This window comes from Fulmarus glacialis, unplaced genomic scaffold (genome assembly GCF_000690835.1).
Source record: "Fulmarus glacialis isolate BGI_N327 unplaced genomic scaffold, ASM69083v1 scaffold45470, whole genome shotgun sequence".
Lineage (NCBI taxonomy): Eukaryota > Metazoa > Chordata > Aves > Procellariiformes > Procellariidae > Fulmarus > Fulmarus glacialis.
In genome coordinates, this window is record NW_009190476.1 from 377 (window position 1) to 16645 (window position 16269).

The 16269-nt window shown below is 35.1% G+C and overlaps 1 protein-coding gene across 1 annotated transcript; it reads left to right on the top strand.

The window, feature by feature from the left end:
* The first annotated feature begins 2511 nt into the window (after window positions 1–2511).
* ANGPTL5 (angiopoietin-like 5) lies at window positions 2512–15562 on the top strand. Its single transcript, XM_009585620.1, has 8 exons — window positions 2512–2740; window positions 4471–4618; window positions 5609–5712; window positions 6292–6385; window positions 7241–7341; window positions 12186–12306; window positions 13332–13517; window positions 14715–15562. Exons 1-8 carry the CDS (start codon window positions 2642–2644, stop codon window positions 15032–15034), a joined length of 1173 nt encoding a protein of 390 aa, XP_009583915.1. The 5' UTR covers window positions 2512–2641; the 3' UTR covers window positions 15035–15562.
* The last annotated feature ends 707 nt before the right edge of the window (window positions 15563–16269 follow it).

A 16269-nucleotide genomic window follows, 5' to 3' on the forward strand; every position in this document is an offset into this window, starting at 1 on the left:
GTAAAATACTTTTCTCCACAGAACCCCCCACATATTTGTAGCACAGCTTGTGAAGTAGGTATTACTATTTTACAGTCAAGACCACTGATGCTCAGATTGTCAAATGTGCTTAATATTTATAATATCCCAGTTACCACAGTTGGGAAGATGACCCTAAAATGGAAGTCTTTCACCTGTAGTTCAGAATACCAGCCGCAAAGTCACCACCTCTTTGCCCAATCTGAAGTCTTCTGTGTTGCAGGTAGAAGACTGGTTGTCGCTTTACTACCATGTGCTTTTCAACCCACATACACTTTTAAAATCCCAGTTTGCCTGATAAAATGCAGTGTTTCATTTAGAATGCAGTAGAAGGCTTTATCAGTATGGAGAACTGAGTCACCCAAACAGGACTGAAGCAGATCTGGGAAACAACTGTGGAATTTGAGCCCATGTCACACCTAGGAAGATTCAAGTTCATGGTCAACTCATGCTGGCAGAATTTGAGCTTCTTTAGACTTACTGCAAATTTTGATCTTATCCAGCACAACTCGCAGTTTTACCTTAGATACCTTCTGAAATTTAGAATTAAGAACGGTCTTTATATATTTTCCTGCCTTTCCCTTTTTTACCTTTCCCTTTTTCTTACTCCTTCGTAGCCCTTCTCGGGTTATTGGATGATTCCTCCTGGGAAGTTACCTCGCATCTTTCAGACTGTGGGATGAGAAGGTGACTAGCTGAGGACCATGTGTTTCAGAACTGTATGATTACTCTGGGACAGCAAGCAGCCTGATCTCAAGTGGTTACAAAATGGAAGGTCCCACTCTGGCAGCTGGTTTGAAAGAAGTTTCATAAATTTTACTGTAGGCTAGAGACTGATATTCCAGTGAAGGGTAAAATTCAGCTCTTAAATCTTTGTGAGATAGATTCTGAATTTATTACAAATCTTATTTGAAGGCTGGAGCATAGCTGTGCTGCTGCAGAAACACATTTTTCTTTCCTTTTTGTTCCAGCGGAGATTAATCTGCTAATGCCCTTTAGCTTTCTTCCAAGCTTCAGTTTAACTGTGTAGGCGACTGCATGGGAGAAGGAGTTCAGCCAAGGTTCTGGCCTTTTTAACTATTCCTTCCTGAAATTTGTCTCCTCTTCCTATTTCTGTGCATAGGAAGATGAATAAAAACTCTTCATCCCCCCTTAATGTCAAATATTGGATAGCTATGAAAATATTTTCAGCCTTCTTACCTCCCTGAGACTGTACTATGCATCACAACCTGCATCTTTTTAAGAGAGCATCAACTGATGCAATAGTTAAATTCCAATAACTCTTAATCTTGGAACACTAGAATGTGCCATGCAGTACTTCAAAACAAATGAAAAAATTTATTTTAAGAGATACTGAAGAACCAAAGTTAAAAATTTCACAGGCAGTTGAACATGCTCCTCTCAGGAAGAGGCACAGGTTCTTAGTGCCTTTTAGCTATTAATTTTGAAAGAAAACACTGGATTAAAAAAATGGATTAAAATCTGCATTTAAAGCTGTTTTAACCCCCCTCTCCCAATTGCTTTCAAATCTCCTTGTAGCAAAAGCTATTTCCAGCGTATTCCAACTTCAGACAGGGGCGGAGATGAACCACAGTATCGAGACGAATTTGGAACATTGTCTGGCTGTACCAGTGTAAGGTGATCTTCAACAGTGTATTCTGATGATCCTTTAGACAGTCTGTCTCCCAGTGGTACATTAGAAGCTGATGTTTCATTTATTCAGCCAGCTCATAAACAATTTAAATTCTCTAATGTGCATAAGGAATTGAAAATCTGTTGGACCTCTATGAACTTTCCAAATAAACATTTAAAATAATTTGCTTTTTGGTTAAAATGTCAGATCCAGTTTTTAAGATACAAAAATAGTGGATCTGAGCGTGTGAAAACTGTAAGTGCCTGCTATATAGCTTTAATTGAGTTTCTGTGGACTACATTTAATCTTCTTTTTCAGGACATTCTCTTGTACTTTGACATTTTTCTGGGGTAAAAATCATTGTATTTGAATGATTGTCCCACTCTCAATACTTCTGTTCCTAAGGATGGGCTACCAGTGAGACTAAGAGACTGCTATTGTCCTCCCGGTAAACAATTTTCAATGTAACACAAAGTATTATTTTAAAGTAATATTTTTCAGTTTTCTGTTTAGAATTTGCTTTTAGGGCATATTCTAAAATTGCCCCCAGACCCGGTTCTAGTGCACTACCGCCCCACCAATGTAAATGCCTTCATTTTAATGATAAAAACCTTTGTAAAAAGATGAAAACATCGATTAATACTTGTTTTTCTTTCAAGTAGCCCAGACTCCTCAATACCAAATATATACCAATGCTCAAAAATAGCATAGAAGAAAATCTGTCAGTTTTATCACAATGAAAATACATACGTTTGATGTGTCATGTAAAGGTCATAAGCAGTAATTGCTCTCAGGATACAAGCAGTAGTATATAAAATCTACTGTGCAATTGAAATGTGGTTTATTAAATCCAGGCATTAAAGGAGTGATGTGTTGGCTGCTCTTTGTGCTGTAGACATTCCCAAATAGTTAGCTCAGGACTTCATAGCGTACAATCTTTCCACAGAAATTTGAAACCCGTCAAAACGTTTGCATTTCTTCAAGTAAAAGATGAACTGCTTTAGGGTAACTTCACTGATTTGTCTTAATATTTTTTTGTTCAGTTTAGGAGAGACTGTCATAAGTAATGTCAAGCCTTGTTCATCTAAGGTAAGATTTTCAATTACTTTGGTTAGATAAGATAATGAATGTAATTGAATGATTTCTCAGAAAAGTGACAGATATTTTTGAAATGTCGATTGCTTTATTCAGGATAGATACAAAAATACAGAAGAATCAGGTATTTGCAGATAGAGAAAAGAAACTACATTGAAATTGTAGGAATTCAGTATATTAGAACATTTTTGCCTTAATGTCCTTCATCACAGCTCAGTTCTTAGGCCATATTTTTAATCTCATCTGCATGATTGTAAATGCAGAGTAACTATTGTTTCTGGCAGAGTCACAGTTTTTGCTTGAATTGCTGAGGTCAGATTTAATTGCCTGTTTCATGTTGGCTTTTGTTAAAAATAAATATTGATTAAAAATATTTGCTTGACAGTATTTAATTGAACATCTGGTGAGTAGCTGTGAGAAAGCCCTGGAACAAACCATATTTTGAAGTGATCTATTTATAAGTTTCAAGTGATGTATTTATAACTCTTACAGAATTTTTCTTCCTTTATTTTGTGCTTATTTAAAATTTAAAGAACCACATTCTTTTAGTTCTCTAGCATTTATCTCCAGACACAAAATGCAATTACATTAATAATTCAGAGAGCTTTTTTTTGTAAAATCCCCTTGTTAACAGTTTTATGTAATTTTTACTTTCACTTTTTAAAAGCAAAAATCAGGAAAAAAACTGTTCAGTGCTTTGCCAGTGTAGTGCCAACACCAGAAAGAGAAACCTGAAGCAGGAAAGGAGAACAATTATGTTGAAGATACATTCAAGTCTAAATAAGTTCTCTTTTTCATTAAAATCTTATGTTTCTAAGGGTCCTATTTACATTTGAAAATACATTATATGAACATACTACAATGCTTTGCTGAGATTATGGAATTAAAAAAGACTCAAATGAAAATATGGTTCTTAGTCTTTTTACAATGACACATACTTCAGGAATTACTTTTAGCATTTCTTTAGGTGATGAGTCAGAGGCATTCCCTTATTTTATGTCAAATGGCACCATGGAAGAAAAAATACTCAATATGAAAATATTATTTTAAAAGAACATTAATATGTGTAACTACTTTTGCCAATGCTTTTATTGTTACTATTTCAGATAATTTTATGTCTGTGAATAGTATCCCTTTATTGTTTCCTCTGTAAGAGCATTTCAAATATTTTTTTAATGTTGGATTTGTCTGCAAATCTGCTTGGGACTGCTTGTATGCATAGATTAATAACTTATGCAAGTATTTCCATGATCAGAGTCTAAGTAATTAATTTAGGGACTTTAAAGAGTGAAAGTGTTTTGCTAGTATGTGGTAAATCCAAAAGCCTGCTCCTTTCCAATGAAAAAAACTTTGTTAGCGTTTGAGGTGTCTGTTGGGTGTGGTGATTCCTAACATGTAAGCTTCTTAAGTGCAAGATGTGCAAGTTCTTGCCTCCAATTCACAGTGCTTACAGGTAGAATACTTTACCAGGAATGTTGGTGGTATTTTTTAAATCTATAGAGGTTATTCTTTACCTCCGACTCTCTCTCTTGTGAGGTATGGCTAAGCAGAAGACACCTAACAGGCCTTGGTCTCAGCTCTGTCAGTTATCGCTTCATAAAGCTTTAAAAAAACAGGTTTTGAATGAAGATCCATGGAGTAATCTACTTCATTTTGGCAGACTGAGTTAATTTATATATGCTTTATGATGAATTTATTTCCCCCTCCATTGTTTGGTACAACAGGGCACAAGGAATGTTGGAGCTGTGGAGGAACCACTCAAGGCAGAAGAGAAAAATAAATCTGCAGATATTTCAAAACAAAAAGAACAATGCCTTGTACCATGTGATGTTCAAGCTAAAATTTTACGAGGGGAAAAACATTACATGTGCAGTATGTATTCACAAAGAATACTCTCAGCGACAAGCTATGCAATGCCATGCTATGCAATCCTCTGCTATGCTGTGCTATGCTGTGCTAATTTATTTTTTACTCTTCTTGAGCACATGTGACAGCCTTTGACCCTGCTGCTCAGGCTGAGTATTGTTCAGAAAATTTAGGGTGCCGTGTTTTAGGGGTGCAGCTGGTGTGACAAAGTTAGAGTATAATCATGCTAGTCTTCATAATCACTGGTGAGGACAGGCAAGTCCAGGCAGCAGCTCAGCCCACCTAAGTCTGTGTTACCCTCTGAATGTCGGTAGCTCTCTCCAGGAAGAAAGGAAGAGTAGGGTGTCTGTCCCTCATTTAAACATCATGGTTAGGTGTGTAGGAGTTTAGTTAAGTGGGAAGAAATCTATACTTCAGCTTGCCTTTTATAGATATCTATACAGGACATTCTTTATTCACTGCCTTGACAAACTACAGAGCAAACAATGTAATCAGCCTCAAAAAAATTTGTCAAAATTCTTGTCTTTCCCATATGATTTTTAATATGTATTATTAATTACCTGACAAGTTTAATTTTTGTATTTTTGGCATTTTTGCCTATACTTAGGCAAAAACCAGGAGCATGAGTAAGTAGCAGAGTGAATGAGTAGGATGACAGGAAACATCATGTATGTCTATTATCATTTGCATTTGTATTTCTGTGGTATCCATTAACTGGTTATCCAAGTTGCCCAAGGATAAGATGAAATTATTCTTCAAATCTTAAGAAGAGCCATCTCTTCTTACGATGACTTCACTGCAACCAGTGAGGCTGGGGTTCTTAGCATCTTTGGATTTAATCTGTGGTCTCTGTACTACTTTAATTTCATTTTTAGGTACCCTAAGGTTAAACACCTTCAATATCCACTTAGATATCATAAACAAATGTGTCATTATTCAGTCAAGAATATTTCTAGATTTATGATAACAAAATAGATGAACATATTTCTTTTAAAGGAAATTTGCAGAAATCTCTTGTTGAATATGCAAGAAGTACAAAAAAACTGGTAAGAAACATGATGGATGATCAACAGTCTTCTTTGGATTACCTTTCTAATCAGGTACTTTTGTCTTCATCATACAGATTTTTATTTATTATTTATCACTACGGGTATTGTCTAACTGAGGAAAATGAAGCATTTATATTGTCATTAAAACTGTGGAATTACAGTCTCTATCACCATTCCTTGTACCTCGGGTAAGGTGTGAGTTCCATTTCTGCAAGGAGTGATTAGCACCACCTGATCCATAATTTAGTGGCATTCATGGCAGTAGGGCAAGTGACGGACCACTCCTGGACGTTGGTTCCTATCTGCAGTCCTGTCATATTTGTGTAGATTACATATTATATTATCATTGACTCTGATAGTAGTTTACAAACACTGTGCACTCACTCAGTACAGATAAAAAGCCTTAATCAAAATGAAGGACTTTTCTTGAATTAAATGGAATTGTGCCTAAGAATGACCTTGAATGCAAAAAGTAAAAAATTGGACCAATTTACATAATGAAGGTACGAATCACTAACACATCACAAAAATTAACTTTAGATTATATTCACTAGGAGTCAGAAAGAACAACTTTAGAATGTAAAATTCCTCATTGCAACCTATTTAAAGATCTTTTATTTGAATTTGCAGGTAAATGAACTCATGAACAGACTACTTCTTTTGAACGCAGAAGTTTTGAGAAAGCATTTGGATTCACTTCCTTACAAAGCAGTTCAATCTCATGGTAAGTATTTTTCTCATTTAGTCTTGACCTCTTCCCTTTTTATCTTTGTATCTTGACAAAGAACTAATTAAAGCAAAGGTAAGCAATTATAACATTTACAGTATTTATTCTGTGTTAGTATGCACATATAAACTCTGGAAAATTTGTGAACTGTTTAAGAATGTCATCATAAAGACTGCTTTAAATCACTTGCAACTGATAATTCTGGGCATCCTGTTCATAAGTGGTCTGATGTTGCTAAACGGCACTTTCTTTTGTAAAGAAATAAAGTGTGCTCAGCATTTGCAATATCCTCCTTCAAATGAGACGGAAATCACCTGAACACTGGACAGTTAATCTTCTAAACTACCTCTAAGGAGTCTTACTGGCCATAGAAACTGCTTGCTTGAATGTGTTTAACACAAACCTGGCTTAACACTTAGAAGCAAAGGGTTTTTAATGTATACATTATGATATAAATGCTTTCACAAGTATAAATACAAATATTTGCAGGAAAAAGACATCCTTCCCCAGATAATATGTCTTTTTATTCAGTGCAAGTGTTACCCAAATAAAATCTATAAAGTAAGACCCAGAAACGTAATTTTTAATTTCTGTATCATACCAGTTAGGATTAGAAAGAACTTTCTCTATACAATATAATTTATGCCTCTTTCTGAGCTTAATGGAGTTCAGAGAATTTTCATTTATAAGGTAAATTCATGACAAAACATGATTTTAAAGTTTGCATGACAAGAAAATGCTATTTGAGATTATTCATACATTACCAAGAAAAGTAATATTCTGTGCTTAAGCTGTATTTGTTTTTTTTAACATATTTTGCTAACAAACTTAATCAAATACTTTGTTCTCTAGGGTTGGATTGCACTGATATTAAAGATACTGTTGGTTCAGTTTCAAAAACTCCAACTGGTCTGTACATTATCCATCCAGAAGGATCAAATTATCCTTTTGAGGTAATAAATTTATCTCTCAGGATAGTCACAATTTGCTTGAGAATATGCACTTAGAATATATTTAATAGATTTAGTGTGTTTTCCTTGACAATTTCTCAATAGATGAGTAAGAAATATATTAAATTATCCAAATGTGTCTGCCATTACTATAATTTTGACACATTTCTAATTTTCTACAAAGAAATTTAATCTCTGTCATAAGATCCCATCATCAGTTTTCATATGCAGTGAAAAATGTACCAAAGAGGAAAACCCAAGATATTTTCTAGCACCGCTTTTGGACATTGAGAAGTGCTGTTCTTTTCTATTTTAGAGATGGAAAACCAAAGAGCCAAGTGACTGATCCATTTGGCTCCTAAAATATGACCTTTGGCTTTTTGAATTATTCTGGTGAATGACTGTATACCGTTGCCTTCTGTTGAAAGGTGACTCTGCTGATGCCTATAGCTTGGATCATGATATTGTATAGGCATCTAATGTAGGTGCAGATGTACATTAGTTTGAGAAGTAGGTGCTTAGCTCTTGTCTGAGCATCGTTATAACTCAGTCTTGAGGCAGAGAGGCATCTAAACTTTTAGTCTTCATATCCAGTTTGCAGGATATACGTTGTTAAGACAAAGAAAAAAGGATTAAATTCAGCATGAACTGCAGCAGTCATGCTTCCTATCACCACCTACATTTTCTGCAATTGCTCGGAGTTAGAATGCTCATCTAGGAGAAGAGAGTTTTGGGTTAATTTCCTCAGGCTCGGGACAACCAGATCCATGCAAACACAAGGAATACTTTGTTTTGTCTGTTTATTTCCATTTCAGGCTGTTCTACTTAGGGAAGTCCTTATGCATAGTGGAAAGACAGATATGGCACTTTCAAATCTTTAATTTTGCAGTACATGCTGGGGAAAAAATGTGGAGTTTAAGCCAGCTAATAAATAGCAAAATTCAATATCTAACTTTATAGTCTTTCTTTATATATAACAAAGGAAGGATGAATCCCTTTATCTCTAGCCAATTGGAACGCTACAAAATGCTACAAAAAAAGAGCTCAAACTGGTTATGAAAAGGCTTCAGAAGTACGCTGCGATCTCAAGAAAAAATGATCTTGGTTCTACAGACCCCTGATAGAAAAACCTGCCATTCTCTCTATACAATGCAGCGAGCTCAGGGAAAAGATCTGTAACTGATCGGCAAGTTCCTTCCAGGTAAAAGAAAGGCAAAGACAGGTAGAAGTGTTCACAGAACAACCATATTTATAGTATGAAGAAAATGCTGTCTGCCTCACCCCAGGATTCCATAGCACAAAATGCATCTGTTTCAGAATTTCTTCTGGATTGAGGGGGATTCCATTGAGGAAATATTCACACCTCACCCAAATTATTTTTCCTGAGAGGTGGTATGACTAATCTATGTGAGAAAAGTGATTTCTCAGTTCACTTATAGTTTTTGGCAAATAAATCTGAAATGATAAAGTTCCTTTCACTTCAAAAGTATTTTTGACACTTTTCCACATTTAAAGTTACTGCCAAAATCTGAGAACCAGTTATATGAGTGGAAAGGTTCCTTAAGGAGAACAAGAAACTAAAGGACAAATCATCATAATTTGATTAAAAGCACAAGGTAACAATAAATAATGAGAAGAAACGTCTGCACTCATGAAATGCGTGTCTCATTTCTTGTCTGGTAGATGTTACACAGAACGATAGTGCCAAAAAGTTCTCAGAGAAAAATATCTAAAATATGTGTGTTTCATAAAGAATGTTATTTTAAGGAAAACTGTTTAATGCAAATTATTCCGTATGTTGAAGCATAAAAAGGGTACAAGAGAACTGACAGGTGAACAAAAATATCAAAACATTAAAACATAAACAGGAAATTATAATGCATTTTAAGAGGCTAATAGCCAAGAGTTCTGGAAGTTCTGCAGACTAGCAAAATAAGAAAAACACAAAGAGGCAGAAAACCATAGTAAGGAACTAAAAAACAGAAAACAAAGCCAGCATGAAACAATTTATTTCAATGAGGACCTTTTCAGCAGTAAGCTGTTCTTTAAATGTAACTGAAACTAAACGAAAATGTCTTTAGAATCATTTGCATAAACGTACCAGATAAATGAAGAAAACTATTTAGACAACTTGATCCTGTTCTCATGTTTTCATGTTTGAAATCTCATGTTTTCAAAAGTGAGTATAGATTTTGATGCTTAACTCGGGCTAATTGAAACCTGCATTCCAGGAGCTCTAAGAATATCCAGTTTCAGTGGTAGTGGCAGGTTCTTGTCATCTCAGAAAATTAGTCCCAAATGGGCTTTTGTCTGAGCATTCAAACAGGAGGCAATTAAACCCAATTTCACTTCTGGAAAATTGAATCATGATCACTTTCTGATACATTTTTCTTAGATCAATGATATTTCTAAGGTGGGTCAGACAAACTAAAAAGTTGTTTTGAATACATACTAAGGATGGAAAGGGAAGAAATATTCAGTAGAAGCATCCCCCTGCTCATTGAATTTAAATTGTACTGGCACAGTCATGCCCCTCATGCCTTGCATGATATGAGACATAGAACAAGCTGTAAAGTGGATTCACTATTATAAGGCTTTAAGAAACAAAATTGCACCATTTCCAGCATATAAGGGATTAAGAAACTACACAGCAATTACTGTTTTTTGTGTATCTATCTCATATTTTTACTTAGCTTAGTGTATGTTTTGGTGCCATATCTAATTGGCTGATGACCTTTCATGTAGAACCAAATCTGCTCCTTCTGAGAATTATCAACACTCCTACTGATTTATATTGGACTGAAGATTGATGTTGTGACCAAGTGGGCTCCTCTTTGTATTTCTGACTCACAGTGAGAGGAGTAGTCAAGCATGCAATCGTCTTCTCAAGACAGCGGATGAGGCAATGGGATTATTTTTAATGAGTTTTAGGTATTTGCATCTAAATATTCATTTTGGAATCTTCTGTATTTCTTTCTATTCCAGTTCCACCCTCCTTGGGTGACTGAAATAAGCATGTAATTCTCCAGGGAATAAAGCCCATAATTTTCTTTCATGCACATGACCCTTACTATTATTCATTCAGTATTTGTGTTGCAAGGATTGCTCAAAGCATCCAATGGCACTGACTTACTTGAAGATCCAAGATTCCCCAAGTTGTATTAGATCACATTGCAGCTCTGTCCTGTTGCTTTCTTGTCGTTCACAGAGAAGATGTTGTTAAGTCACAGAGGTTCCAAATATGATGTTGATGTGTTCCTGCCAAGGAACAAGTCTTTGGTTTAATGAAAAATATCTGGCTGGTACAGGCAATGGGACTGCAACACATAAAGCTCAGACTGCCACAATTTTTTTGAGGGTTAAATTGACTTCCATCTAGACTCTACTTTTAGCAACTGTCTAAGATTGCAAATCTCTCTTTTCTGAAACATGTTTGTGTACATTCCCTGTAACATGGACAAAAAATTCCTACTTTACTCCATCACTTGTGCATCTGCTTACTGTTATGATGTACTGATAGCCAAAATTCTATTCTGAGCTTACTTTTGTTATCACAAGTAGCTTAATAGCTCCATAGCTATAAGCATTTTCCAGGTTAATTCTCCTGATGTTAGTCACATTGGGAGACACTTACAAATGAGTCTTTGTTTTTAAACACTAATTAAGCATAGTATCCTGTAGAACTACTTTGAACAGCTTAGGTGGTGCAGTGTCTAAATGTGCAATATGCACCTTTCTACATTAGGATGCCCAGACTTTCTAATCCCTGTTACAACTGGTCAAGCTCTGGCACTGAGGACATACTTGAAAAATGCCCAGAGTGACCTGGATACATTCCACTTAACTTTAGGCACTTAGCTGAAAACCCTAGAGAGCAGCCAAGGGTCTAGGGGCCCTTTCTGTAGACAGCGGAGGTGACTGACATCTGCAGAGGGTGAATTAGATCTTGGTTTCCCAGAGCCACGCTATGAATGCATATTTCTCTGTATAAGGGGGATTACAGGGGAGACAAGGGCAATAAGATGCCTAACTTAGGGAACTCAATTACGTGTCTAAAGTTAAATGGGCTGAGGAGAAAATGTGCTACATAATGTGATATTCCATAGCAGAGCAGAGGGCAGCTGGACCACTGCCATTTGATGTGCCGTTGGGCACGAATTTTAGTGAAGACTCATAAACACGCATAACTTTGAGAGTTGATCTTATGTATTCAGTGGGACTGCTCAGTTGCAGGCTGTTAAATGTTCACATTGGGACTTCCCTGGATTAGGGCCCCTTCTTATGTAGATTTTTTTGCTGCTCCATCATAAATTATTGTATACTGGGTTATTGCTATCACTTTTTCCATTTTCTCACCTTTATTAAGGGCTCTACATTTCCCAGGTATCACAAACACAGTATTTCTGGGGAAGAAGGTATGATGGTGAGGGAGAACATGTAAAAAGTTGTGTCTGTTTTGCTTTGCTGAAATAAAGGTATATTCAGTGTTAGTGCCTGTATCTGTAATATTTTGCATGATTAATACATGATATTGCATGTTGCTTCCACTTCATGCTATTACTAATACACAGTAACATTTATCAAAGTTTATTTATTACATCTGATATGAGCAGACATTTGCACACAACAGTTTCTACTGGTTGAGGAAATAACCAAATCAAGTAGTCCAACAAGAACATATAAGAAAATATTGCAGCTACATTTTTTATTTTCTTTGAGCTTTTGTTAAGATATTTGAAAAGTATGTTGCTTAGCAAAACTCTGAATAGTCCACCTTTATTTAATTAAAATGTTTTCTTCATAACAGCTGCTTCAAGAATGCTTAATCATATTTATGTCTATTTTAGGTTTTGTGTGACATGGATTTTCAAGGAGGTGGATGGACTGTCGTTCAGAAAAGAACTGATGGAATCATTCCATTTCAGAGAACATGGTCTGAATATCTGGATGGATTTGGTGACCTTTCTGGTATTAATTTTAAATACTTGAAAGTGCTTTCGACCCAATGTTTCTGCTGTCTTTATGTGAGCTACATTCCACTAAATTGCGTGGGATTTTTAGTAGTATAGAGAGTAAAGTTCTTGTTTGTTAAAAGTCTTATTTATACTTAAGAGTTTTTTTTCATCAAATCTATTGTGTGATCTTCTTAATAATGACTATCACACTAATAGAGTCTTTAGCCATTGCCCATCCTCAGTCTCACAAGGGGTGTTTAAAATGTTGTGATGTTTTCTTCCTGAAATAATGTATAAATTGTATTTCCCCTTTTTTCAGATTTTAAAAAAAGCCTTAGTTGGTTTTAATCACATTTGCGAAATGTTTCCTTCAGGGAGAGAAAAATCAGTAATATTTCACCGTAAGTTAGAAACAGAATGGAAATATTTCAGTAGCTAATACCAACATAACTGTGATATTACTTTTTTACTGCCACCTTTCATCCAGCAAGTCTAAAACCAGTTGCTTTTTCAGGAGTTTATCTGGGATTGCAATGGAAGCACATAATTTTTCAACTATTCAAGAAAGCGCAGCTCATATGGGGCAACCTTTCATGGAAAAAAGTGTGATTTACAGAGGCAGCAAATCTCAAGAATAGGGTTTGAGTTTTGTTGCATCTCATAGAGTGCTAACTTTTATAATTTCTCAGTATTGCCCTTAGGAACGCTACTGAATTCTGTTTGATCAAGTGGATCTTTAGCACATCCAGTTTTTGTGGTCTTCTAAGGTATATTGAAGATGAACACTTGAAAGTTATCATGTGGACAATTTTCAAAAAATGTCACAGAGAAAAAAGATGATGTGCACATGGGAATTCTTTCCATGGATTTCCCAATGAAATAGGAAGATCACTCTGTACCTTCATTAGTCTTTCAAAGACGTCAGACAACTTTTATTACACTTGGTTCCAGAGGAAAGTACAAAAACTAGAGGAATTAATTATTTTCTTTTACACTTTCTGTTTATAGAAGTTTATTGACTATATATTTCTGTTTTAGGGGAATTTTGGCTTGGACTGAGGAAGATTTTTCACATAGTAAATCAAAAAGCCACTAGTTTCAGTCTTTATGTGGATTTGGAATCAGAAAATGACAAGCATGCCTATGCATCATATGATGGATTTTGGATAGAGGATGAAGCATGTTCATTTAAGATCCATTTGGGGCGTTATTCAGGAAATGCTGGTAAGAACCTCCTTCTTTAAAGTATTTAAAGATAGCTGCTTCCTTTCTTAATGTGAGAAAAGAGAGTAATACTTTATGAAGATAACTTTAAAAATGTTTATTTCTATTCTGTTTTTCTCTATTTGGTGCATAATGAACACTTATGCAGATAAATGGTTAATGATGTAGTGATTGGTTATGCCAACATCAGTCTTTAGTAAGAAATAATTTTATTCTATTGCTTCAAGGTCTTTAATGGAATAATTGAGTAAACACTCCTTTAATAAAGACAATGAATAAAGAAAATAAAGGAACTTTAATGGATTCAAGTCCACAGAATATATATGTAATACATAAGGGATTTTGTGCGTGTTTGTTTATATTTATCCAATGGTCCAGTTCTTTAGATGTCCATTATCTTTTCTCAAATCTGCTGATGTTAGTGGAAGTCTTCCTGATGATGTTGCTTTGGTTAGTTCAGAAGTGCCCAGAGAGGCATAGAGAAAGAAACCGACTGGAACAAATTAGGCCTACAGTATGATATATAGACACAAATTAATTTACAATTCCAGACCTCCCTTAATATCATAGCTGTACCAAATGTGCAAAGATTTGTGTTAAGTATTGCACCATGTCTTACTGCTTTTTTCTAATTTTTTTTTTGCCTCATGTTTACTAATATGCAAGAATGGTCCTTACTACCAACGTAATAGTTTTTCTGTAAACGTGTTGGTGCTTTACTCTACCTGTATTTGTAAGAAACATCATTTCTTTAGTAAGACAACAGAACCAGTAATCACTGACCTTTGCGTTTTAACAATTCCATTTTATCTCATGACTCACTCTGGGGCTTTGGGCACATCACTGGAAAATCTGAAGTTAATAACCCTTTTCGTTTCTTTTATCTTTTCTTCCACTGTCTTTGAGGACAGAAGCCTTTACCTTCATAGCTGGTGTGCGTCACTAAAAGCAACAACAATATAAAGATGTTTCATCAAATTTCAACTTCTTCCATACTTATCAGTATTTTATACTTTTTCTTTCCTACGTCTTTAACACATTGCCAGCTCATTATTTGATGCTCTTGAATTGCTTTTGAAGAAATCTATTTTTCTAATAAATTCAGAGGAAAAGTTTGCGAGGTATGCAACAAGTAAGAAATGTTATGTTTCTCCATAAATAACTCTGTTATCCTTCTGATTTATCTGTTGTACTTAGGTGATGCATTTAGAGGATATAGAAAAGAAGATAACCAGAATTCAATGCCTTTCAGCACATTTGATGTTGATAATGATGGATGCAGGCCAATGTGCACTATTAAAGAACAACCTGTAAAGAGCTGCAGTAACTTCAGTGATAACACTGGATGGTGGTTCAACCAGTGTGGCCTTGCAAATCTTAATGGTGTTCATCGCTACACAGGTAGATTTCTTGCAACGGGGATTCACTGGGATACATGGACAATGAACAATAAACCAGTCAAAATTAAATCAGTTTCAATGAAAATTCGGAGAACCTATAATCCCTATTTCCATTAACCTATGAAAAGAGAAATATATCTCTTCTTGCAATTATGTGGGATAATGTATCACTGCATCATAAATACCTTTCATTTTCACGTGAACAGTTCAGTCTTAAAACTTTATTAGATATTTCCATAATACAGTTACTCATTTTTATTATGAAATGTCAGCATTTGTAGTGTTCCCGCATGAGTAAGAAGGTCCTAAGAAGAATAGGGTTTTCAGTAAATGGATGAAGCTTAGTGTTTGTCAGCTTTTATTGAACTGCCTCTTATGCAATCTCAGAGCCAGTGGAAAAAATATAAAAAGGAGTGTAATGCTGACTTTTGAAAGTGTTTTTTCTATGCTTTCTGCATATCTGAATTGCCAAGAAATTTCAGCAAATTTTCTTTTAAAAAGCCATATACCTGCTATTTCCAGCATTATGTTTTGGAAAAATACCTTTTCTTCACCTTAGGTTAATTTTCCAGAATCAGCTCTTCTTTCTATATCCCTTATCAGGCAAGATAACACTGACTTATTTCAACAAATATTTAAGGTTCTGTATACTCTCAGGGCCCGATTTTTATACAAGTAAGGTAGATACTGACATGCAAGAACTATGGTCTGTTTTGTATTTAATTTTCACAGTCAATGTGTTTCATAATCAGATTTTTACTCTACCATTGTCTATTTCACAATTCACTACAAATGAAAACTTTTTCTCAAAGAAAATGTATAACATTTCATATAACCTTTGGAGTTTTAATTTTTGGATATACAGTCCTGATCTTATGTTTTTCATTCTTACTGGTTTTCACTTTGTGAACGATCAGGTGATAATGAACAAAACCAATTTGAGTTGTATAAGTACATTTTAAATTAAGTAGTGTGAATTGTTTGAATTTCTGTCAATAAAAATAGAATAATATCAATAAAAATGTGAATATTGTCAGTACAGCAGTGTTTCTGGAACCTGGCATCTATTCTGTAGCAACTAGGCATGGTATTTCTCATCTCTGCTTCAGTTTCAGTAGATCAGCTCTGTAGTAACATGTGGAATGAAATCAGTTAAAAACTCTATGGGTTTCCTCTTTGCTGTCTCACACTTTGACCAAACATTAATACTGTGAGCAGAAGCCATCATCAGTTCAGAACGACCATGTTTTAGAACTTCTTTCCAAAGATATATGTAGCTATTGGAGAAAATGAAGCTTGTTACAGGGTATGTATACTGTTCAAGGTTAAGGGACAGAAAAATTTCCTCTTTT

What these genes read in the sequence shown, in the direction of transcription:
- ANGPTL5 (XM_009585620.1), top strand. Translation starts at nt 2,642, where the DNA reads ATGAACTGCTTTAGGGTAACTTCACTGATTTGTCTTAATATTTTTTTG. An exon ending in GGAAAAACATTACATGTGCA is followed by an intron (nt 4,619 to 5,608) that starts GTATGTATTCAC and finishes TTTCTTTTAAAG; the next exon opens with GAAATTTGCAGAAATCTCTT. An exon ending in TGGATTTGGTGACCTTTCTG is followed by an intron (nt 12,307 to 13,331) that starts GTATTAATTTTA and finishes TTTCTGTTTTAG; the next exon opens with GGGAATTTTGGCTTGGACTG.